Source organism: Leucopleurus acutus, assembly GCF_964270905.1.
Source record: "Leucopleurus acutus genome assembly, chromosome: 9".
In the NCBI taxonomy this organism is placed as follows: domain Eukaryota; kingdom Metazoa; phylum Chordata; class Mammalia; order Artiodactyla; family Delphinidae; genus Leucopleurus; species Leucopleurus acutus.
In genome coordinates, this window is record NC_139144.1 from 87,080,478 (window position 1) to 87,107,666 (window position 27,189).

The window sequence follows — 27,189 nt, forward strand, 5'->3', positions numbered from 1 at the left end:
AGCATCAAGATGTTAAGATTTATCTCCTTTATTCTTTTTTTTTTTTTTTTTCTTTTTTGCGGTACACGGGCCTCTCACTGTTGTGGCCTCTCCCGTTGCGGAGCACAGGCTCCGGACGTGCAGGCTCAGCAGCCATAGCTCACGGGCCCAGCCGCTCCACGGCATGCGGGATCTTCCTGGACCGGGGCACGAACCCGTGTCCCCTGCATCGGCAGGCGGACTCTCAACCACTGTGCCACCAGGGAAGCCCTCCTTTATTCTTTAGATGAGAAATATTATGTTGATTTTTGACTGTTAGGTCAACCTTACAGTTCTAGAATAAATGCATACTGGGAAATACTTGTTCATTATTTCTTCATATACCTTTTTTGCTCCATTCTCTCACATCTCCCTCTGGATTCCAATCATATATCAAGTGGTAGGCCACCTGATATTATGCCACAGTTCTCTGAAGCTCTGTTTATTTTTCCTTAATCTGTTCTCTCTGTTCTTCAAATTAGTTACTTTCTATAGCACTATCTTCAAATGCACTAACACTTTCACTCTCCTCAGCCATCTCTAGTTTGGTGTTAGGCTCATCCAGCAAATAATCCATTTCAGTTATTGTACTTGTAGCAGGCAAAATGGCTTCCCAAAGATGTCCATGCTTTCCTCCGTGGAACCTGTGAATATGTTACCTTAAATGGCACAGACCAACCCCTGGCTGACAGCCAGCAAGGAAATAGGGACTTACAATCTATAACCACAAAGAAATGAATTTGGCCAACAACCTTAACGAGACTGCAAGTGGATTTTTTCCCAAAGCTTCCAGTAAGCAAAAGCACACTGCCAACATCTTAACTTTACCCCATGAGACCAATGTCTAACCTAAAGAACTGTGAGATCATGGATGTTGTGATTACATTTGTGGTAATTTGTTATGGCAGCAATAAAACACTAATACAGATTTTGGTACCTGGAAGTGAGGTGCTACTATAATACCTAAAATTGTGGAACTGCTTTTGGAACCAGACAATAGGCAGAGGCTGGAAGAATTCTAGTGAGCATAATGAAGAAAATCTAAAATGCCTTGACGGACTGTTATTATAAATTTGGTCTTGAAGGAGAGGCAGTGAGGGCTCACAGACTGCTTGTAGAAAGCTGGTCTTGGAGGATCAGAAGGAAGTCAGAAACTTGTTATTGTAAAATGGAGTAAGGTGGATCCTTGTTATGTACTGGCACAGAGCTCAGTGAAACTGTGTCCTACAGTTATGTGGAAAGCAGAATTTGTAATTTTTGGATATTTACTTGAGGGAATTTCCAAGGAAAGTGGTGAAGGTATGACCTGGTTTCCTCTTGCTGCTTATAGTAAAATGTGACTACTGATTACATTTCCCAAATTCTTTGCACTTCTAGCAATTTTATTTTTATTTTTTTAGTTATTACTGTATATAGACATTGTGAACGATATAATGCAAAGACTCTAGAATCTAAGATGTTCCTGTAGCAGGCAGTTAACTGAGCTGGGATCAAATTCCAAACGTTATCTTCTCCATGGTGAGTTGCAAGTGAACTCTCCATTCAGTTCTTTCAGCTGACAGCTACTGCTTTTTGACAGGTTTACTGGAGTCTTCCCCTGTATAAGCACACTTGAGTAGTCAGCCAAAGGTTTTTGCAGAGTTTAAAATTGATTCTGAGGCTCACTGTATCTGTGGCTCCCTCTTTCCCAGGATTTCCACCCTAAATTTTCATCATTCTTCTAATTTCAAACTGTGTTCTCTCCCCACTGTCCATAAATACTATGGCTTTCTATGATCCCACACCCCAAAATTGTGGAGTGCCCTCAGAGACCAACCAGATATACACAAATCTCACCCAGTATAGTTTCTGTCTTCCACGCAGTAATTTCCCTCCAGTTTTTGCCTGCTTTTCACCACTCAACAGTACTTTCAAATAGTGTGGGTTCTTTTGTTTCACGGACACACTGTTTTGGACTAATGATATAATCATTATTTGCAGGAGGGCTAATATAACCAAGCTACTCTACCATTACTGAAAGCAGGAAGCTCAGCTGAAATTTTTTTTTTTTTTTGGCTGTGTTGGGTCTTTGTTGCCGCACGCGAGCTTTCTCTAGTTGCAGCGAGCAGGGGCTACTCTTCATTGCGGTGCGTGGGCTTCTCATTGCAGTGGCTTCTCTTGTTGCAGAGCACAGGCTCTAAGCACATGGGCTTCGGTAGCTGCAGCATATGGGCTCAGTAGTTGTGGCTCACAGGCTCTATCTAGAGCGCAGGCTCAGTAGTTGTGGTGCATGGGCTTAGTTGCTCCGCAGCATGTGGGATCTTCCCAGACCAGGGCTCGAACCCATGTCCCCTGCATTGGCAGGTGGATTCTTAACCACTGTGCCACCAGGGAAGCCCTGAATATTTTTTTTAATATTCCATTTTTTCTTCTCTGTTGACATTTATATCTCCTAGTTTTTTTAGTGATTACTCAAGAGGTTACAGTATTCATCCTTATATTATCACAGTCTACCATCAGATACTATAACACTACTTCATGAACAGTATAAGAACCTTATGAATGTGTATTTCTACTAGCTTCCCTCACGTGCTTTAAATAAATTATTAAATGCAGTACTTCAACATTCTCTTTTATAAAAATAAAAAGGATAAACAAGATGATTCTTAATGTCACTTCCAGCTTTCACATTTAGTTACTATATAACCTATGATAAATATTTTTTGTTCAATATCAGTTTGTTATTTATTGTATTATTAGCAATCATAATCTGTTAAGTATATATGCTGCAGCATACATTAAAGTAAAAATAAAATTTGTGATTCTTGGGCTTCCCTGGTGGCGCAGTGGTTGAGAGTCCACCTGCAGATGCAGGGGACACGGGTTCGTGCCCCAGTCCAGGAAGATCCCACATGCTGCGGAGCAGCTGGGCCCGTGAGCCATGGCCGCTGAGCCTGTGCGTCCGGAGCCTGTGCTCCGCAACAGGAGAGGCCACAAGAAAAAGTTGTGATTCTTGGAATCCCATATTTTTTTTCTTAATTTGGAAAACACCAAATCCATCTGTAAAGTCGACATTGCCCAAAAACTATTCATAAAGGAAATAAACTCTGAGGTATGTTAACCAGCAAATGGAAAATTACTTAGGATTAGCTGCAAACACTTACCCCTCTTCATTTTCTTTTAGTAAGCGACTGGCAATTCGGATCAACATGCAGTAGGCAAACTGTGATTTGAGACCAGATTTAGTAAATTTATTCAACATCTTAGAAACAGCAAGGCGATCACTCTTTTTAAGGTGATACAAAACTCCCAACGCATGGTACTAAAGAACAAGAAAAAGAATATGATATAGAGAGAAGGCTGAGTAGGAAGAGGATAAAACTTACATAAATATAGAATCATACGGAAATACATTTTTAATAAAAAGATACCCAAGTTTAATGTATACAAATAGAATATCTTTTTCATACTGAATCAAACACAGGCATGATTGAAAGGATAAGAGTTTCTAATTTACCCTCAGAAGTTGTTAATACAGATTAGGTAAGTATTAAGGGGGTGACATACAATCTGAAGATGGCTCTAGCAGGTTCAGCGTTGCCCCATCCATCGTTAGTACAAAGGCTCTCAGGTCCAAGGCTTTAACCAGTGTTACAGGTCTTGCTTAGTGGATTTAAATCATCTGTGGTTATGTTAGTGGTTAAAGGATTAATCTCCTGAAGTAGGCTTATGGCATGTAATTATCATGGCACTTTGTGTAAAAACACAATGATCAGAGTTAGGAAGGTGAGAATGTTTCCCAAGGGAAAAATTACTACTCTACTTCCTCATAAGTGAATATGCTAACATGAGAAGTAAACATTAAAAGAGGATAAATAAGTACCCTCTCAAATATAAATGGAGTACTTTACATAAAATTGCCAGTTAAGCATTTAATCTTGTTCCTTTTAATTAAGAATAGCGTAATGAATATCAAAAGGAGATCTTTCCAACAAAACAGTTTTAAAGCTTCGCAAAGTGATAATTACTCTTTACTGTTCTTCTAATGTCTAGTATAATCAAGGCCTGAAAAGCTTGGAATTGAACATCCATCTTCACAAATTAGTTTTCAAACAAAGGACTGAAATGAATTATGACCTCTGGAATGAGCATCTCAAACTACCACTGAATATAAGAATCTTCTCAAACATTCCTACAGTTTCTACTAAACACTATAGCAGGGCCTACAGTGGTAATCATAATTAGTGGGATACTCACTTGGGAATATGCACTAATATATACTTAATATTATGCTGCTTAATATTAGCCTTTAGCTAATACTCATCTGGGGAATCAATAAACTGCCCCTAAAATGTAGGGCTAAAGAAAGATGATCTGGAGACATAAGCTAAGGTGATTCAATGACAGTACCTGGACCATAATATTATCACTTGAAGCAGCTTCTTGGGCTTCATTGACCCAGCGCTTAACCACATCATAGCTTATCTTCATCATGTGCTAAATACAGAAAAAATTGAGAACAGATCATGCATAGTCACTAAAAGTTCAGAAACATGAGTTAGTTTTCTTGGAAAATTACTAACAGACATTTCCAGAAAAAGAGAAACAATGTTATAGCTTTTATAAGTCTATCTCAAGTCTCTGAGACAACTAATAAACCTGAAACACTTTCTCCAAGACCCCTTTGCAAAGGTGAGCATATGTTTGTGGGCTGGGAAAGGTGTATAAAGGGAAGTAATGAGAGGGGAAGGACGGGGAGGGAATGGATAATTAATAGGATGGTACTTAAATAATGTTAACATTATAGGTTTTACTTCCAGGAAACTCACCTGGAAGAAAAAACAGAGTACCATAAAAAAGTAGAGTACCTGCTGTAAAACTTGACCAATTATATTCCAGAACCAGCAACTCTCGTGATTCAGATGATCTAATCCATTCACACATTAGTAACCAATTTTAATCAAATACAATGTGATAGGCTGTCATGAATAAATTTTGTTTTGATAAAAAAGAGAAAGAAAAGATATTACTAAAACAACCAGCACTTCCTGGGAGGAAATTTAGTAATGGGACAGTAGACTTTGGACTGAAGGACACTGCAGACACAGGGCACCAACAAAAGCAGAGGACAAAGAGACAAGAGGTAGAAGGGCAGGTCATAAAGGAAGATTTAAAGAAAGAGATTAGCTCAGTTTCTTCCCTGATCCCCATCCCACCCTAACCCACTATCTGTATTATATATACAACATAGCTTTCTGATTACCAAAACCTTTCAAACATATGAAAATTTCATGTTTTTATAACTGCCCATTTTAATTGCTCAATGTTCCTCTTTCAGGTAAAGCATTATTGTATAAAGTAACAGAAATCTATACATATTTTTAAATATTTCATTTGCGAGAGAATCATACTGATACTTTGTTTTTGCAACTAGAAACTGTACTATGCATGAGAACCAGTTACTTGTTCACTTACTAAGGAAGATACCAATGCTGAACTGGATACACTGGAGACTTTATCCACAATGGCCTGTTTCATGTATCTTTCAATGGCCTGCAACATTGTTCCCTGAGAACATTCATAAAGAAAAAGCAGTTGAAGCAGAACATTTTCATCCAAAACTACCACTTCAAAATAATTTACAAAAACAAGTCACATATTTGTCTCTGTGCAAATATTTAGAATGCATTAAAAGGCTTATCATATAATAATCAGATCCCAGAGGGCAAAACCCAGACAACCAAGTGGCAGCTTCAAGAAGGAACATTTGGGGGCTTCCCTGGTGGCGCAGTGGTTGAGAGTCCATCTGCCGATGCAGGGGACACGGGTTCGTGCCCCGGTCCAGGAAGATCCCACATGCCATGGAGTGGCTGGGCCCATGACCCATGGCCACTGAGTCTGTGCTCCGCAACGGGAGAGGCCACAACAGTGAGAGGCCCGTGTACCACAAAAAAAAAAAAGAAAAAAAAGAAAAAAAGAAGGAACATTTGTAAGGAAGAGGAATAACTGTTCCACAATGAAATAAACTATCTCAAAGTGAAGAATCCCAGTTCGGAAGAAATACACAAGTAGAGGCTGAACCTATCAGGGATATTATAAAAGAAATTCCTAAATGGGGATGCTTTTAAAGTCCTGAAGATACCTCTACGTGTAGGGCACGTATTTTTTATGGATCCCAGAGAGTCCTATAAATCAACTGTAATCTCTGATTATTTTAGATTCATAAGAAATTAAATGTGCAATATGCTACTATACTGAGTCCTCAATAGGAAATCCTCTGAAAATAAAGTTCTTTTTAATTTATCTGGAAGAAAGCTTAGCACTGGGAAGGTGGTGGCAGTTAAGTAAGGATGCATAAATACACCAAGATCGATACTTAGATGAAGAGTCTTAGCTAGCCCTGGAATGGTCAAGTCTTATGGTATCAATTTAATGCTAAAAGCAAAAGCAACCACAATAAAGTAACTGAGCATTGAAAAATACTAAACCATTTCTATTACTCCTCCTAGGATCCAGATTTACCACTTAACCCTGCTCAACCTTTGAAATTTGAGAAGATTGCAAGCATATACATAAAATACACCCGATCATGAATATAGCTGAAATATTATTCAGTTTGCTTGGCAATGCCCAGCCTGTCCTTCATTTTAACCCTTCCTTCTCAGAGTTCCAAGAAAGGGACAGCCTAACATACTCTATAACCTCATCCCTCCCAATACAACAGACTAAGTCAAGGTTAAACACCTGATTTGGACCCAGGTAGACAACAAGCCACTGGCTGGCTGATGGCTAATCAGATCTTTTCTCTTAAATACTTAAATGAGAGGGCTTGAGCCTGGTAAATGATGGATGATAAGAGTAAATATCTGAGAATCTTGCTGCTGAGTTCCTTAGAGCTGCCCTATTTCTTGTTCTGGTTGTAAGCTTTACCTCAAATTCTGAGAGATTTGTATTTTGTAAGAAAGATTTTTTTTTTTAAAGCTAAATTCGAATGGGTTTTTGTCTCCTGCAAGCAATGTGCCCTGACTATGACAAAAGTCCATGAGGGTAAATATAGAGAGAAATAGAATAATCTAAATAAACAAAAGGAAAAAACAATCTAAAAGAAAAAAAAAACCTAGAGCCACAAAAGCCTTTCTGGTAGTCATGTTTCTCTTCTGCTGATGATTCACAAAGTCAGACAGGGAATCCTACTAAATTTACATGGCCACCTGCAGATAAACATAGGTCCCCTTTGACACCTCAGTAAAAACAAAGAACTTACATCAGTGATTCTGCAGAGAGCCCTGATGGCTGGGCCTCGGTACACATCTTCCTTTCCAGTCATGTCCTTAGTCAGACTGAGAAAAATCAAATTGGTTACCATAAGATTAAAGTTTTCTCTTTTGTTGAGTCCACCCCTCGCTAATTCCACTTGTCCCCATAATTATCTTAATACAACTACTGATTAAACAAGTATTTATTGAGTGTCTTCCTTGGATAAATATAAAAACTACTGGGTAGAAGACTATTTTAAATCTTAAGAATACAGCAGTTGGTGGGAATGTAAACTGATACAGCCACTATGGAGAACAGTATGAAGGTTCCTTAAAAAACTAAAAATAGAACTACCATATGACCCAGCAATCCCACTACTGGGCATATGCCCTGAGAAAACAACAATTCAAAAAGAGACATGTACCACAATGTTCACTGCAGCACTATTTACAATAGCCAGGACATGGAGGCAACCTAAGGGTCCACAGACAGATGAATGGACAAAGAAGGTGTGGCACATATATACAATGGAATATTACTCAGCCATGAAAAGAAACAAAATTGAGTTACTTGTAGTGAGGTGGATGGACCTAGAGTCTGTCATACAGAATGAAGCAAGTCAGAAAAACAAATACGGTATGGTATCACATATATATGGAATCTAAGAAAAAAATTAAAAAATTGGTACTGATGAACTTAGTGGCAGGACAGGAATAAAGATGCAGACATAGAGAATGGACTTGAGGACATGGGGTGGGGGAAGGGTAAGCTGCGACGAAGTGAGAGAGTAGCACGGACATATATACACTACCAAACGTAAAATAGAGAGCTAGTGGGAAGGAGCCACATAGCACAGGGAAATCAGCTAGGTGCTTTGTGACCACCTAGAGGGGTGGGATAGGGAGGGTGGGAGGGAGGCAGATATAGGGATATATGTATACATATAGCTGATTCACTTTGTTACACAGCAGAAACTAACACAACATTGTAAAGCAATTATACTCCAATAAAGATGTAAAAAAAAAAGAATACGGCAGTGAGCAAAACAAAGTCTTTGCCTTCATGGAGCTTACATTCCAGTGGGAAAGAGCTATTAATCACATAAACTAAATATAAAAATAATTTTAGATACTGATTACTGGCATAAAAAGCAGACGATTATATAGAGAGCCTCAGGCTGAAATTCCCCAAAATCCCAAAAACTCATCAGACTTAAAAATAACTCTTTAAAAGAAACTGACTAAAATGATTACTTCATGAGGTCTCGCTCTCACAGGAATGGCTTTCTAAAATAATTGTCAGTGGTTTCAGACCTTTCTGTGGAGCTGCAAAAACAGGCAGAGGAGTGTGGACTGAGCTACAAAATTTCATGGCCATAATTTTAAAAGGTTTTTAACCTTTAGATTATTCACTCTTTTACCCTTCCTTCTCTTGTCCTCTGTGCATTTATACTACCCTCAAACTGGCTATCTACCTCCTCCCTCACTCAACTTCCCTCACATAATCCAAAACAGCCTCCAACTCCAACTCACTCCATTAGGGCACCAAGAGGAGAAAGTTGTGAATAACTGACAGTCCTTCAATTTTGTTCATTTTTCAATTATTAGGTAGAGTATTTCACTCATATAACAATCCATTTTCAAAGTATTCAGAAAGGTATAAAATATAAAGTCTAAGTCTCTCCTCACCCACCCTAGCCTGTAGTGCCACTCAACTGGAGACAGTCATTGTGAACAGTTGCTTAAAGTTTTCTTAAGGAAGTTCTTAAAATATATGCAACCACAGAGACTTTTTAAAATGCATGCCAATGGATCGCCACTCTTCTGGTACCTTCAATCTTACTTAGTAATATAACTTGAAAATCTTTCCTTATAGGCAGATGTTTTAAAATTTTAGATGCTTATATATATTAAAATGTCTAAATAGTATATCTAAAATATATTTTTAATGGTAGCACAGATTTCCATTGTTTGGGGATAAATTTTATCAACCAGTCTTTTTCACAAATATTTGCATTTTTTCAATTAGATTGAAAAACTGAGGCTTGGCAGGTTTGGTTCCTGAGTCCTCTCTCCTTGGCTTGCTGATGGCATGGAAGTAGCCATAGTAATGCATAAACAAAAAGGCATGGCTACGTTCCAATAAAACTTTATTTACAAAATGAGGCAACAGTTTTGGCCATGGGCCATAGTTTGCCAACCCCTGCTCTGTACTTCTGTTTAGCCTGGGTTGCCCTGACAGCAAAGGCTTACATACAGATAGTTTATTTGGGAGTGTGTTCTGAGGGAGAAGTAAAAGATAAGGAAGTAAACAAAGGAGGAGGGAAAGTCAACCCAAAGAAGTTTTCTCTAGTGTGTCACTGCCACAAACAACTGGTTATTTAATGACCAATCTTCTGAGGACCTTAATGAAATACATCTCAGAAACCACACATTCAAGGGATGAAAAGGAAAGAATTTATCCACTAGCTCTTAGCCCCTGGTAGAGATTTCACCCCGGAGTGTTAACTCTCCATTCTCTTAACATTCACATGTTAACTCACACATGTGAGTTCAGTGAGTGTGCAAGAAATTGCAGGGCAGGAAGCAAAACGCACAGGACATGCTTGAAGTGAGGCACTATCGATGCTAGTGAGCTGGACCCTACATGGCAATGTTGACCACAGCCACAGCTGGAACCAAAGATGAGGCTGAGGAAACGGGAGGTTGCTCAAAAGTGGCACCCAATACAGCCCATCATTTGCACCCCTCACATTTGAATATGTCTTCCATTGAATCTAATCTATCACTGAGTCTTCAAGATGGTAACCATCCACTATTTCTACAACAGACTGGAAGATGAGTAGAACATGGTACAACCCATACTGCTACAACACATTTCAAAGCCATAATTGATATTCATCATCTCCTTCCTATAACCACCCATTCTTTATTTCCCTCACTCTTGGCCAGCACTTCATCTCATCTTGGTTATATGTCTGGTAGGTGACTCAAACCTTGATCCCAAGGGATCTGAGCCTTTGTTGGATTTACCCTGGTTGGACCATTGGTTGTTCCCTAGTCCCGAGTCAACACTTTCCCATGCGTGAACGCACAAAAATATACTCAAGTGAATACCTTGAATTCTAGATACAGTCTTGTCACCTTTATATAGAAACAACCCTAGATCCTGATAGGGATCAAGGTCAGTTACCTCTACAAGTAAAGCAGCTCCTTTCATTACCTGCTGGTCTACTAGCATGAAGAACACAAAGTGACCCAATAGGAGTCATCATTTCAAGTGTGCAAACTGGCTCACTTCCTGCCCCACGGTTGCTCTGACTCTGCAGTGTGGGATGCCTTAGGTTGCCAACCTGTTACTCAGACATGTAGAATCCAGAAGTGTGGGATGTTTCTGCGCTGGAGACAATCCACAACCCACGGGAACCAGGAGTCAATGGGTTAAATGCTTCCCCCTTTTCACCCCTTGAAAACATTGTCCCCTGGGAACCGGGACCTCTAATCCACATTCGGGGTGAGAATGGGAAGCATAAATTCTACAAGTGAGCCACTGGGAGTGAGGGTTAGAGGAGCCAGTCCTACTTCCACCTCTTGATTTCTGGACCTGCCTATTTTATTTCTTGGTGACAGTACCATACACTGGCAATCGATTCAATGGATATATGGCATCTTGGAGGAGAATTCCCCAACCTCATAGAGTCCTTCCTCCAACCTACTACCTCAGCTGAGCATTCAATAGGCCATCTTATCATAGCATCAGGCTGTCTGCTCCTAGGTGAAGCACAATATAATAAAACTACTCATCTCCCTCCCAGTCACGAGCCCACTATCACTCTGCTTTTGCCATAAAATGAATGGCAATGTCACGTAGGATACCATGACAATAAATTAAGAATAACTGTTTATACCACAACTTGGCCCTACTGCAAACCCCTGGTTTATTCTATCTATATTTTATGGTGTTTGGGTCATGCAATTTTAAGAAATTATGTAGTCAAATTTATCAATCCTTTCTATTACCTTTGGATTTTAGTCATAATTACGAAACTTTTCCCTACACCAAGGTTAAAGAAGAATATACTCATGTTTTCTTCTAGTACTTGTATGGTTTCATTTTTTTAAATTTATACTCCTTATCTTTTTAGAGTTTACTCATGTATATGATGTGAAATACAGATCTAATTTTATCTTTTTCTAAGTGGCTACTCAGTTGTCCCAGAAACATGTATTAAAAAGTACATGCTGGGGCTTCCCTGGTGGCACAGTGGTTGGGAGTCCGCCTGCTGATGCGGGGGACGCGGGTTCGTGCCCTGGTCCGGGAGGGTCCCACATGCCGCGGAGCAGCTGGGCCTGTGTGTCCGGAGCCTGTGCTCCACGGCGGGAGGGGCCCGCAGTGATGAGAGGCCCACATACCGCAAAAAAAAAAAAAAAAAGTACATGCTTACCCCAGTGATTAGAGATGCCACCTTTGTCATATACTAAGTTTGCATGTGTCCTTGGGTCTAATTCTGTACTTTCCATTTGTATCAGAGAATTCTGAAAAATGTACATCAGCACGGCCGAGTTGACACTTTACACAGTCATCACACAATTTTACTCCACTGGTCTCTTTGTCTATTCACGTGTCAGTACCACACTGTTGTAACTGTACAGGCCTTAGTATTTCACTGACTGGTAGAGCTAGTCCTTCCTCACGGTTTTCCCTTTTTCAGTTATTTCCTGGCTATTCTTTTTTTTTTTGGGGGGGGGCGCAGAAGTGAAGGCCACAACCCTAAGATCCAGGAACAGGGTGCCTGCCTAAGACAGCCTTAATTAGAACAACAAAGAACAGCCTCCCATCCCTACCAGCCCACTGCACTGAGGGATAAGTAAGTAACCTGCAAGAGAACAACCCTCTCTGAGGGGCTGGGGGAAGAAAATACCAAAAGCTGAGGGCAATCATTGAAAAAAAAAAAAAAACTCTGTCACACCAGCCCTCAACCTAAACATAGGGTATCACTAGAGGAATTTGAAGCCAAGCTTGGGGAGCACTGCGTGTTACAAGAGCAACAAGAAACCAAACCCAGTCCAAGCTCTGGTAAGCTGTAAGCTCTGGTCTCTCTTTAGGTTTTGAGCCAGTTGGTTACTCTGAGATATCAGTGTCAACACTCTAAAGGATTCAGATAAATTGCTGAACTTGCTATTTGTTCAGCCCCCTTTTCATGGAAACATTGGACATAATGCTCTTTCCAAATCTCTATACCCCAAAAGCCTCCATTTAACTTTTGCTTCATTTCACCTGGGTTAATATCTAGAAGTGAACGAACTGGATCTTATGGTAGGTTCATGTTTAACTTTTTAAGAAACTGCAAAAATGTTTTCTAACATGATTTCACCACTTTACATTCCTACCAGAGATCCAATTCCTCCTCATCCTTAGTAATATTTGCTAAAGTCAGTCTATTTAATTTTTAGTCAATTGAAAGATGTATAGTGGTATCTCATTGTGGTTTTAAACTGAATTTCCCTAATGACTAAGAAGGTTGGACATCTTTTCATTTGCTTTATTTGCCATGTATATGTCTTCTTTAGTGGTGTCTATTCACAGATTTTACACTTTTTTTATTGTATTGTTTTCTCATTATTGAATTTTGAAAGCTCTTTATATGCCCTAGATACTAGTCCTTTATTATATATAATTTATAAGTATTTTCTTCCACCCTGTGGTTTGTCTTTTTGTTTTCTTTATGGATCAAGCTTTTGACGTTGTATCTCAAAAATCTTTGCTTAATTCAAGGTCACAAGGATTTTTCCATATGTTTTCTTTCAGAGGTTTTGTAGCTGTAGGTTTTATATTTAGGTCCATAGACCTTAGAAGAAAAATAAAAAGGCTACAGATTAAATCTTTAAGCTTTTTCATGTCTGAAATTGCTTTTATGCCAACTGTTTTTGAAAGCTATTTTTGCTGGACACAGAATTCTGGGCTAACAATTGTGCTTTTTGTTTTCTTTCAGTACTACAAAGATGTAGTATCATTTCCCTTCAGCCTAAAACACTTCATTTAATATTTCCTTCAGAGTAGGTCTGCTGGTGACAAATACTCTTGATTTACCTTCATCTGAGGAGTCTTTACTTCACTTTCACTCCTGAAAGATATTTTTTGTGGATACAGAATACTGGGTTGTCATTTCCTTTTGCTTCAGCACTTAAAACGACGGTGTTCTACCATCTTCCGAAATGTGTTTTCTGATGAGAAATCCACAGTATTTTTTCAAAATATTTATTTATTTATTTGGTTGCACCAGGTCTTAGTTGTGGCAGGTGGACTCCTTAGTTGCAGCATGTGGGCTCCTTTGTTGCGGCTCCAGGGCTCCTTCAGTTGAGGCTCGCCGGCTCCTTAGTTGCAGTACGTGGGCTCCTTAGTTGCAGCAGGTGGGCTCCTTAGTTGCAGCTAGCCAGCTCTTTAGTTGCAGCACACAGGCTCCTTAGTTGTGGCATGCAAACTCTAAGCTGCAGCACGCGTGTGGGATCTAGTTCCCCGACCAGGGATCAAACCCAGGCCCCCTGCATTGGGAGCGTGGAGTCTTATCCACTGCGCCACCAGGGAAGTCCTCCCACAGTATTTTAAACTGAAGTTTCCTTATATGTAATGAGTCATTTTTCTCAAACTGCTTTCAAGGGTTATACTTTATCTTTGGTTTTCAGCAGCTTCCTTATGATCTGGGTGTGGATTCCTTTGAGTTTATCTTGCATATGCTTCACTGAGCTTCTTGAATCTGTAAAGTTATGTCTTTCCCCAAATTTGGAAGTTTTCAGCTATAATTTCTTCAAAAATTTTCTGCACCAATCCCTCTCTCCTCTTCTTCAGGGACTCCAATGACATGAATGTAAGACCCTTTGATACAGTCCCATAGGTCAGTGGGGCTGTTTATTTTTGTTTTCCATCTTTTTTCTCTTTATTCTTAATTGGAATTATTTCTACTGAATTACTTTCAAGTTCACTGACGCTTTCCTCTGACATCTCTATCCTACTATTGAGCCCAGCCAATGAATTTTTTATTTTGCATGTTGTACTTTGTAATTTCTAAAATTTTCAGTTGGTTCTTTTCTATATATATAGTTCTCTGCTGAGAATTTCTACTCTTCTATTCATTTCAAGAGTGTTCACCTTTATGGAGCATGGTCGTACTAGCTGCTTTCAAGTCTTTAATAATCCCAACATCTAGATAATAACCGGATTGGCATCTATTGATTATCTTTTCCCTTGAGAATTGGTCAGACTTTCCTGGTTGACTCATTTTGGATTGTATCTGGAGATTCTGAATACTATGTCATGAGACTCTGAGTCCTGTTAAAAGCCTCTGAGGAATGCTGACTTTCGTTTTACCAAGCACTCAAGGCAGTTTCAGATCGCAAGTTCTGTGTGGCCTTCTGTGCATGTCATTTCTCCCACACTCTCTGGCTCTCAAGGACTCCTTTTCCCAGTTCTTCTCACCAGAAATATGAGATTCTCTCAGAGTTTTAGCTCCCTATGCTACTGCACAATTCTTTGGAAGCGAGCCCTCAAGAAAAAGAGATAAAAGAAGGAAGGAAAAAAAGAATACAGTTGACCCGTGAACAATGCAGGGGTTAGGGGTGCCAACCCTCCACACAGTTGAAAATCTGAATATAACTTATATTCAGCTCTCCCTATACGTGGTTCCTCAGGATCCGTGTGTAAGTGGACCTGCACAGCTCAAAACTCCTGTTGCAAGGGTCAACTGTAATGTGGATTTCCCCCCACTCTTCACATGCCAGGGGCCCATTTTCTCAGAGACAGGTCTTATCTCAGGGTTTCAGGTGTCTGAAATACTGCTGTCACGTCATAGTAGTGTTCCACAACTAGGGTTGGCCTCAAGGCAGGACCAGAAAGTAAACAAAAAAACAATAACAAACAAACAAGGATTCTCCCCCATGCTCTCCAGCTTGCAGGGGTCTTTTCTTTAACTTGTGCTCAGGCTAGAGAGATGGGCTTCTGCCTTTGTTGACTCCTCCCACTGTACAGTTCTCCCATTAGCCTGCTCTTGAGTCAAATGTGGGGTATAAAGAGGAAAAATAAACATGAAACTCACTGTTACCACACTGGTTATTCATTAATTACTGTTTTCTCTCCTCAAATTCACTGTTATTATTCAGTTTTCAAAGGCCTCGGGTAGTCACTTTCTGTACTTTTGTCCACAGGTGTTTGTTGTGATCATTGGGAGACACGGCCTGCCTCTTACTCCATCTTGGCTAGAATCAAAAGTCCCCTGACTTTCTCTTTTACTCACTGGTGTTCATTTCATTAGGCTTTGGAGAAAGGAGTTTTATGACTTGGCATCGTTTTCATGATTTTCTCTCAAAATTTTTCCACAATTTCATTTTAAAAGAGAATTAAGTATGAATCCAAATAAATCAGGGCAGTCTGCTTGTCGACTGGGCAGGAAAGAGGCAGGAAAGAGGCAGGAAAGAGGCAGGACACAGAAAGGTTTCTCAACTCCCATTAAACCCACAGTGATGGTTAATTTTCTGTGTCAACTTCACCGAGTTAAGGGATGCCCAGATAACTGGTCAAACACTATTTCTGGATGTGTCTATGAGTGCGCTTCCAGAAGACGGGCATTTGAATCAGTAAGCTGAATAAAGAAGATCACCCTCACCAATAGGAATGGGCATCACGCAATTAGTTAGGAGCCTGAATAGAATAAAAAGGCAGAGGAAGGGAGTATTTGCTCTCTGCTTGGGCTGGGACATCCATCTTCTCCTGCCCTGGGAAATTAGGACTCCTGGTTCCCAGGCCTTCAGGTCTGGTCTGGAACTATACCACTGGCTTTGCTGGGCCTCCAGTTTACACAGAGCAGATTATGAGGCTTAGCCTCCATAACTGCGTGAGCCAATCCTTCATAATAAATCTCTTTCTATATATCTATATATATCCTATTAGTTCTGTTGTCTGGAGAAACCCAACTAATACACCCATATTTCTCCACTTCTTCATATGTGTGAGTGCTGTCTTGAGAAAGATAAATAATCCTTATGATTTCAGCCCCCTTAACTGAAGTGAGAAAATGGATTATCCTGTGCTTAATTCATGAAACGAACTTTTAATGTGTGTCTAATACATGCAAGGCACTTTTCTAAGAATTAATGTTACAAAGTCATATATAATTTTTGCTCTCAAGGAACTAACAGTACAGAGGGTAGAAAAACATGTAAACAAATCATTACAGCACAATGTACTAAACACTAGAATAGAGGTTAAAACAAAGTGTTATAAGAACAGCAGAAGAGACAATGACTAACCTGTCAAGAACAGGAAAGTCAATACGTAAAATGATGTTTGAGCTTTGTGGAAAAGGAAATAGGGTAAATGCAGGCACAGGGAGAAACATGTACAGTGATACAGAGTATCAAATAGCATGATGAGTTTGGGAAATGGCAAAAGCATTGATGTGAACCCCAGGGAATGCCGATATTTAGGGTGACAGGCAGAATAAAACAGCCACTTCTGTGGAAGAATAAAATGGAATAATCAGAGATGGGAGGAAATTCAGGACCATGGTTCTGAAAGCCAAAGACGGTAGAACTTCAGGGAGTGTTTAACCATATTAAAACTAAGAGAGAGGTCAATTAAAATACAGACTGAAAAATCAGCTTTGGGATTTTGCAATTAAGAGATTACTGGAAATCTTTGAGAGAGAAGTTTCACTACAGTGGTGGCTAAGTCAGATTAGAATAGTATCTCATTTCCTTTCTTGCTCTACACCAAGTCCTAGCAGACATAACGTCAGGGACAGCAGCACCATTCAAACAGAAAAGTTGTTTCAGGCTTGAATGTTTCTTACCAAGTCTGTGGATGGTCTTAGCTTCTTAGTTCCCTCAGGAAGCTAAGTATTATCCTCCCCCTGCCCAAATCCTCACATTATTCCCACAATTGATATCAAAACTGCCTGCCAGACAGCCGTTTCTACAGCCCCTTTATTTCTTCCTAAACCATGGCCTATGAACGTTCTTTTGATTTTCTGAGACTAGGGATGTAACTAATCACATACTGAAACCCATTCCCCCATGCTACTCCCCATGTGAGTGATGGGTCATTCCTCAGGACTCATTTCCAGAATTCTAAGCAATCTTCAGATGCAGCTTTTCACTGGTGAGTCTCATCAGACAGGGGTAGAACAGTATAACCAGACTGTCAATATACTTGACCATCCTTAAGCCACTAACTAAATCTCTTCATGTTTTTCTTTTTGTTAACTGAGTTGTAATTTATATACAATAAAAATGCCAGCTTAAGTGTTCAGTTAGATGGCAATTGTGATCACTCATATAACCTTTACCCAAAATAAAATACTGGACACTTCCATCACCTCAGAAAGTTCCCTCATGACCACTTCCAGTCAGTTTCCTCCAACCTACCAGACTTCTGGTTTCTGTCACCACAAGTGAGTTTTGACTGGTCTTAGAATTTATATAAATAGAATCATCCAGCATGTGTTTTCTTTTGCTCCAGCATATTATTTTAGGAATGTATCTGTGTTCTTGCTTGAAACAGCAATTTGTTCCTTTTTATTGCTGAGTATTGATCCACTGTATTAATATAACACAGTTGGTTTAACCATTCTCCTGTTGATGAACTTTTGGGTTGTTTCTGGTTTAGGGCTACCACAAAGCTGTTATGAAATTCTTATACAGTCTTTTTTGCGGCCAAAGATTTTCATTTTCTTGGGTAAATACTTAGCAGTGGAATTACTGGCCACTGGGTAGGTATATATTTAACTTTATAAGAAACTGACAGACTTTTTCTGTGGTGGTTGTATCATTCATTCTACATTCCCACCTACAATGTAGGAAAGCTTCAGCTGTTCCATACACCAAGTTCCATACTTGGTATTGGAGCAGGCTTGTTGATTTGGGTACTGTCAGGCTTTTCTATTTTAACCATTTTAGTGAGTATGAAAAGGTATCTCACTGAGGTTTCAATCTTCATTTCCTTGATGACTAATAATATTGAGAACACTTCCATGTGCTTATTGGCTATCTGTATATACTCTTTTGTGAAGTGTCTGCCTTTAGGTTTTCTCAATATCCATGATTTCTTACCAAGCTAACACAATTGTCTATGTATGTAGAATGGTCATCTAATATATTAGTTTTCTATTCCTGCTATAACAAATGACCACAATTAGTGGCTTAAAACAACAAAAATGTATTTATTATCTTACAGTTAGTTCTATGGGCTAGAATTCCAACTTAGGTCTCACTGGGCTAAAATCATCGTGTCAGCAGGGCTGCATCCATCTCATACGCAAAATAATATTCACCCTATCCCAAGATCCCCCCCAAATCAACACATTATAGCATCAACTCAAAGTCCAAAATCTCAGGACTTCCCTGGCAGTCCAGTGGTTAAGACTCCATCTTCCAATGCAGGGGGCACAGGTTCAATCCCTGGTTGGGGAGCTAAGATCCCACGTGCCATGCGGTACAGTCAAAAAAAAAAAAAAAAAAAAAAAAAAACTCCAAAATCTCACCCAACTCAAAAGTCCCAATCTTATCATCAAAAATCATCTAAATCAGGGATGGGTGAGATTGGGTATAATTTATCCTGAGGCAAAATTCCTCTCCATGCATGGACATGTGAAACTAAAAAACAAGTTCCCTGCTTTGAAAAACAAAGATGGGACTGCCATAGGATAACACATACAGACGTTCCTGTTCAAAAAGAGAAAATGGAAGGATAAAAAAGAGTTACTGTTCCCAAGCAATTCTGAAATCCAGCCAGGCAAACTGGAAGAGGTTTCAAGTCGTGGCAGAATTCACTATGGTTCTCAGCTCTACATTATGGGCCTCCGCCCTCCGAGCCATCCTTCCTTTTTATAAAGGGCAGCTTGTGTTTAAAGCTGAGGAGTCTTATCAGTCTGTCTCCTGCCTGTAGAATTTTGGGGCTCTGATAGCCTTCTTTCACTTCACCTCTCTGTTCCTTTCAGTCCAACCTGGCAGTGTTTCTGCTGGTATAAGATTCTCACGAGCCTTGTGGGACTACCATATACGTACAGAGACTCCACTAGACAAGAGGCTCCTCCACAGATCTTGCCTAGATAATCCCAGCTCTATTTTTGGCTTCTGCTTAGATGCTGAGGGAATCTATGAGTCACACCCTTCATCTCTCAGTGTTTTGTGTGAGTGAATACACTGACCTTTAAATCTTTCTGAGGTTTCAGGAAAAGGCTGTAGAGTAACTCTGATTTTTTTCTCTAGAGAAGGCTTTCCCAACACACATCTCTTGATTTTAGCATCCTTTGCCATTTTGGTAGGCTGACAATTTCCAAAATCAACAACTCCTGGTTTATTTTTGTTTTGTTTTTGAGATGTAATTGACATACAACATTATATTAGTTTCAGGTGTACAACATAACGATTTGGTATTTATCAAGATCTCCTGGTTCATGTTTAACAGGTCTCTCCTCAATTTATTACCCTACTCTCAAATTTTACTACAAGTGGCAAAAAGAAACGAAGCCACACCTCAACATTCTGCTTGGAAATCTCAGTTAAATATCCAAATTCATTGCTTACAAGCCCTGCTTTCCACCTAACTGCAGGATACAATGCCACTAAGCTTTCTGCCACAATATAACAAGGATCCCCTTCCCTCCAGTTTCTAATACCTTCCTCATTTTCTTCTGAGCCCTCACCAGCAACACCTTTAATGTCCATATTTCTATCAACAGTCTGTTCACAATGCTGTATGATAAATGTTTTCTCTATCCTGCTCCTCACTTCCAAGTCTAGCAGAGTCATTAACGCCCATATTTCTACCAGTTTGTTCAAGGCAGTGTAGGCTTTTTCTATCATGTTCCCCAAAACTCTTCCAGCACCTGCTCACTGCCCAATTACAAAGCCACTTCCACATATTTAGGTATTTGTTACAGCAGCACCCCACTTCCAGGTACCAAAGTCTCTATTAGGTTTTTTTTCTAGTTTTGAGATATAAGTGACATATAACATTGTGTAACTGTACGGTATACAATGTATTGATTTGATACACTTAAATACTGCAAAAATCTGTTAGTTTTCTATTGCTGCTGTAACAAATTACCACAGACTTAGAGGCTTAAGACAACATTCATTTATTTACCTTACAGTTCTGTAAGGTGAGGTCCAACACAGGTCTCACTAGGCTAAAATCAAGGTGTCAGCAGCATGGCATTCCTTTCTGGAGGCTGTAGGAGTAAATCCATTTCCTTGCCTTTTCCAGCTTCCAGACAACACCCATATTCCTTGGCTTATGGCTCCCTTCCACCATCTCCAAATCCAGCAACAGCAGTGCATCCCTCTGACCCGGCTTCCATCATCACATCTCTTTACTGACCCTTTTCTTCTGCCTCCCTCTTCTACTTTTAAGGACCCTTATCCTTATATTGGGCCCACCTGGATAATCCAGGATACTCTCCCTATCTGCTGATTAGCAACTTTAATTCCCCTTTGCCATGTAATGTAACATATTCACAGGTTCTAGGAATTAGGACAGGGATATCTTGGGGGTGGAGGGGACATTATTCTGCCTACTACATCTACTAATTACTTAAAAGGAACGAGAAGCAAACCATGATTCAAAGCGGCCTAACAGGACTCAGATGGAAGTATTAACAGCTAAACAAAGGAACGAAACACCCTCAATCAACAGTTGATTAATCTATTTTTAATTTTTCCAATATTTAGTGAATCTAGCAATCTAAGTGAAGATTTTTTTGTTTTGTATTTGTGCCACACACTGTTAGCTGACTAATCCGATACCCATTTTTAATCCCCTCCCTTCTCCCAAGCCTGCCCCTTGGGCTATAAAAGCTATATACTCACTTTCCTGGCCTCCTAAGGTTAGTCATAACACAGCTGTGCCAAATAAAATCTAAAAATTGCCTTGGAAAAAGCTTTTGCATACCCGATAAAAGGGGCAGACAGCGCTGGCTCTCCCTGGCCCCCTTCTCGGTACCCCTCCCACCTTGAATGGTGCACTGCCAGTAATTCAGGCATCTTATTTTGCAATAATGTGAGGACGTCCCAAAGAATTTAAGAGACACCAGCCCTGACACTATTGAACTACTGAACCAACAGCAGCTACTCTGTGCTTATTTTGTTTGTTACTATTTAATTCTGGCTTTGTGTTATTTTCAGCTGAAAGCTTTACTAATATTATGAAACTACATTCAACACAACTGCTGGTTAAACGTAAGTACCCTCCTCCAAAACTTATTTTCTTGTACAAATACCAGATTCACTTGAATGAGTTATAATTAGTAACTATTAACTACAACTATATATTAATAATTGTTAGTAACTATTTTCTAAATAACATTTGTTATATATCTTAGGACTCTGAATTATACATACTCATTCTAGGACATTTGGAAATTATCAAAAGTTTAAAGAAAATAAATAGCCACAATTCCAAACACCCAGAGATAACTTACTGGTAATATATCAGTGTATATCCAATCATATATTTTTATATACATACATAGAATATTTTTGAAAGAGACTACAGGGAATACACAGACTTGAATCCAACTTTCATTTAGCACTTTACTGAAGACTTTTCCATATCATTAAAGATGTCTCAAAAATATATTCAAAAAATTAAAATATTTCATAATATGACTAAAACATGATTAATTAGATCATTTTTAACAATGTCAGACATTCAAGTTGTTTTTTCCTTTTTGCTAGTGTAAACAGTGTTGCAATAAGCATCATTGTATATAAATATTTCTGTGCTATCTCTGATTGTTTTCTGTGGATAATTCCATAGATGTGGAATTACTGGATCAAAGGGATAAACCCTTTCAAATATTCAACAAATGCTGCCACGCTGCTTTCTAAAAAGACTGAATCAATTTATTATTCTACCTCCTGTATACAAGAATATCAATATCCCTTACAAGTACTGACTGCCTTTTTTCTTTTTTGCCAATTTGACTGGCAAAATATTATAATTTTTCAAAATTTATAAAGAACTCATAAACTCAATAGCAAAAAAAACAAACAATCTGATTGAAAATGGGCAGATGTGAACAGACATTTTTCCAAAGACATACAGATGGCCAACAAGTACATGAGAAGATGCTCTACATCATTAATCATCAGGAAAATGTAAATCAAAATCACAATGATTTGTGTTAGAATGGCTACTATCAAAAAGATAGAAGCAGCAAGTGTTGTTTAGGACATGAAGAAAAGGGAACCCTCTGCACTGTTGGTGGGAATGTAAATTGGTACAGCCACTATGGAAAACAGTATGGAGGTTCCTCAAAATATTAAAATAGAACTACCATGTGATCCAGCAATTCCATTTCTGGGTATTTATCTGAAGAAAACATTAATTCAAAAAGATATATGCACTCCCATGTTCACTGCAGCATTATTTACATTAGCCAAGATATGGAAACAACCTAAGTGTCCATCGACAGATGAATGGATAAAGAAATTGGGGTACATATATGCATTGGAATATTATTCGGCCATTAAAGAATGAAATCTTGACATTTGTGACAACATGTACGGACCTTGAGAACATTATGCTAAGTGAAATAAGTCGGACAGAGAGAGACAAATACCATATGATCTCTTTTATATGTGGAATCTAAATAAATAAATAAATACATAAAACCAGGCTCATAGATACAGAGATACAGAGATCAGATTAGTGGTTTCCCAGAGGCAGGGACTGGGGGAGTGGGAGAAATGGGGGAGCTGTTTTGGGGTTTGTTTTTTTTTAAGTTTAAATAAATTGAATTTAAAAAGCACAAAAAACAAAACAAAACAATATTGTAACTCATTCTTGAATTTTTAATTACATTTTTTGGTTACTAGTGAGAATGACTATTTAAAGATATTTAGATCCTTTACATTGATTATTTTATGAAGTATCACTTGGAGTTTTTTGAAGTATAAGAGTTCTTTATATATTATAGATGTTAGCCTTTTGATGTACTTGTTATATTTTTTCATAAACCAACTATACTCTAATATAAAATAAAATTTTTTTAATAAGTATTTTATTTCAATGTATCATTTACTTTTTAGTTTTGTTTATATATTTTTATGACATTTTAAAATGTAATCAAATCTATTAGTATTATCCTTTGTGACTTCTTTCTCAGCTTTATTAAACAGAGATGGTTTTCACATGACAACCACATTTTAGAAAAGAATGCTTTAAGATATTATGTTCTTTTCAATTCCTACTGGCTTTCTTACAGTCAAAAAGTAAAATTAACAGAAAGAGAACAACAAATACTCCACTAAATATGTAAGTATCACATCGTAGGTTTTAACTATTCACATACCTGCTTGTCACAATTATGACATCCTCAGAGATGGTAGCCATTTCTTTGATAGTAAGGTAGCACATTCTTCTCAATGTTTGCTGAAAAATTATTTATAAAAGGCAAAAGGTTATTCATAAGGAAATGGTTTTTTAAACTGTTTGAAGTGAAGACCCCAAGTAAATATATTTAGAAAGCTATTCTTAAAAAGATTCTCGGGCTTCCCTGGTGGTGCAGAGGTTGAGAGTCCGCCTGCCGATGCAGGGGACACGGGTTGGTGCCCCGGTCCGGGAAGATCCCACATGCCACGGAGCAGCTAGGCCCGTGAGCCATGGCCGCTGAGCCTGCGCGTCCGGAGCCTGTGCTCCGCAACGGGAGAGACCACAACAGTGAGAGGCCCGTGTACCGCAAAAAAAAAAAAAAAAAAAAGGCCTGGATGAGAAAATATTCAAAATTCTAGTATTTCCTAAACACAAGTAATTGATGCACTAACAGTAGAAGACACCTAGATGAAAATTCAAAAATTCAGTTAATTACATGGATCTTTATACAGAAGGACCCAAACTGTGACTGTGACAATGTGAGTCCAAAGACAGGTTTTTCAAAGTGCTAAAGGCTTGTCCTAGAAAATGTATTTTTTAAATTCTTTAAAAATATATACAGAGAGACATGCAGACTCTGTGTTTTCCTCAGTTCAGCATATTTTTTCTTAAGGTATTTGTGGTTGTACAACTACTATTTTCAATTATCAAGATTTCTAGATGGATACCTGGATCCAAAAGAAGTGTTAAACAAACTTTTGCCCACCCTTTCTCCTCACCTGGATCTCTGATTTTATTCATAAACACTCATACTCAATGCTCAAAGCCTTGGTTCCTCTAGCCTGTCTAGCCTCATTCTCTACCAAGTAACTTCATATTTCTTATAAGTAGTGAAACTCAAATACATCAGACCCAGCTCCAGAGTCCAAGCTGTACAAAGGATCTGTTGGAGACTACTGAGCCCATTAAGGAACAGGCAGAACAGAGTGAGGATTCTCATGGTGATTAAACAGAAAAAAATCACCCCAGAATGAGAAAGGCAGCATGGGGGCAGATAATGAGGCATATCACATCCATATGAAGCTACTATGAGAAGAAGCTACTATGAGAAAAAAGCAAAAAAAATGACAATCAAAACTTCAGAGCAGAAGAAAATTTACACTCCCCCCCCCAAGCAAAAATCTACCATGAAGCAGAATAAAACTGGAGATCCAAAAAAATTTAGCTAAAGCACAAAAAATGGAGGCTCAACACTGTTAGTCACTGGGGAAATACAAATTAAAACCACATTTCATATACCACCTCACACCCACCAAATTGGCTAAAATTAAAGAGTGACAACGTAGTGTTGACAAAGATGTGTTTTTAACAAGTATACTGCCTAAACAAATACACAGAAATGCTGAATAAAACAGGAACAAAAAAATTTTAATACACAGCCAAGGGAAAATGAAGGGAAATTCACAGGTGCCCAAAATGGAAAAACACACATAGCCACAGAAGTGTAAGCCCAGAGTCTTGCATAGGATAAAATATCTAAAGTCTACAAAAGATGGGATTCTAGAAGGTATATTCTTCAGGCACAAGGAAAATTATTCTAGATAATAACTCAGAAATACAGTAAGGAATGAAGAGTAAAAAAAAAAAGAAAGCGGTAAACACTAACAAGACAGAATGGTATTGGCGTAAGAATGGACAAATTTATCAATGGAACAGAAAAGACAACCCAGAAATATACCCACATACATACAGTAAACTGATCTTTGACAAAGGAGCAAAGGCAATACAATGGAGTAAAGATAGTCTCCTCAATAAATGGTGCCAGAACAACTGGATATCCGCATGCCAAAAAGATGAATCTAGACGCAGACCTTACACTCTTCACAAAAATTAACTCAAAATCGACCACAGACCTAACTGTAAAATGCAAAACTATAAAACTCCTAGAAGAAAACCTAGATGATGTTGAGTATGGTGATGACTTTTTAGATACAACGCCAAAGGCATCATCCATGAAAGAAATAATTGATAAGTCAGCCTTTATTACAATTAAAAACTTCTGCTCTGCAAAAGACAATGTCAAGAGGATGAGAAGATAACACAGACCGGGAAAAATATTTACAGAACACATAACTGAGAAAGGACTGTTATCCAAAATACACCCCAAAACCCCCCAAAAAACAGAAAAACCTCTTAAAAGTCAAAAATAAGAAAAACAACCTAATTTTAAAATGGGCCAAAGACCTTAACAGATACCTCACTTAAGAAGAAAAACAGAAGGCAAATAAGTATATGAGAAGATGCTCCTCATTATATGTCATCAGGGGAAGGCAAATTAAAAGAGCAAGATAGGGCTTCCCTGGTGACACAGTGGTTGAGAGTCCGCCTGCCGATGCAGGGGACACGGGTTCGTGCCCTGGTCCGGGAAGATCCCACATGCCGTGGAGCGGCTAGGCCCGTGAGCCACGGCCGCTGAGCCTTGCGTCCGGAGCCTGTGCTCCGCAACGGGAGAGGCCACAACAGTGAGAGGCCCACGTACCGCAAAAAAAAAAAAAGAAGACAAATAATCTGAATAGCAGCATATCTATTTCCTTTTAAAGTAGTTAATTATCAAAAACCTTCCTACAATGAAGATGGTTTCAATAGTGAACTCCATCAAACATTTTAGGAAAAATTAATAATGATTCTAGAAAAACTCTTCCAGAGAGCAGAGGAGGAAGAACCACTTCTCAATTCATTTTATGAAGCCAACATTACCCAAATACAAAAACCCAAGAAAAAACTATACATAAATATATTTCATGACCACAGACTCAAAATCCATAACAAATTTTAACAAACAGAAAACAAAGATTTTATATTTTCCAGGAAAATAAATGCATCTCACCATATTAATATACTAAAAAAGGAAAACCACAATAATTCAATGGATATAGCAAAGACATCTGACCAAATTCAATACCCATTTATGGAAAAAAAAAATCTCCCAGCAAACTAGGAACAGAAAGGAAATTCCTCAACCTGATAAAGGTCACTTATGAAAAACTTGGAGCCAGCATCACATTTAATGGTGAAAGATTAAATACCTTTCCTCTAAGATCAGGAACAAAGCAAGGATGTCCTCTACCATCACTTCTATTCACACTATACAATAGTGCAAGAAGACAAAAAGGTAAGATAAACAAATAAAAAGCATACAGGGCTTCCCTGGTGGCACAGTGGTTGAGAGTCCGCCTGCCGCTGCAGGGGACACGGGTTCGTGCCCCGGTCCGGGAGGATCCCACATGCCACGGAGCGGCTGGGCCCGTGAGCCATGGTCGCTGAGCCTGCGTGTCCGGAGCCTGTGCTCCACAACGGGAGAGGCCACAACAGTGAGAGGCCCGCGTACCGGAAAAAAAAAAAAAAAGCATACAGACTGAAAAAAGTAAATCCTAAGGAATCTCCCAAAATACTCCTAGAAGTAATAAATAAATTTAACAAGATCACAGGAAACAGGTCAATATACAAAAATCAGTTTAATCTCTATAGACTACCTACAAACAATACAAATGCAATAGTATAAAAAATGTT

General features: G+C 38.8%; 1 protein-coding gene across 2 annotated transcripts in view; it reads right to left on the reverse strand.

The window, feature by feature from the left end:
• COPG2 (COPI coat complex subunit gamma 2) overlaps nt 1-27,189 on the reverse strand; it is a 129,045-nt gene that overhangs the window by 90,653 nt on the left and 11,203 nt on the right. For both annotated transcript variants that reach the window (XM_082846000.1, XM_082846001.1), the window contains 5 exons: nt 23,600-23,679; nt 7,262-7,337; nt 5,473-5,565; nt 4,408-4,494; nt 3,162-3,319 (listed from right to left, as the gene is read on the reverse strand). In XM_082846000.1, the coding sequence (XP_082702126.1) occupies nt 3,162-3,319; nt 4,408-4,494; nt 5,473-5,565; nt 7,262-7,337; nt 23,600-23,679 (494 nt within the window). The remainder of the gene's footprint in view (nt 1-3,161; nt 3,320-4,407; nt 4,495-5,472; nt 5,566-7,261; nt 7,338-23,599; nt 23,680-27,189) is intronic.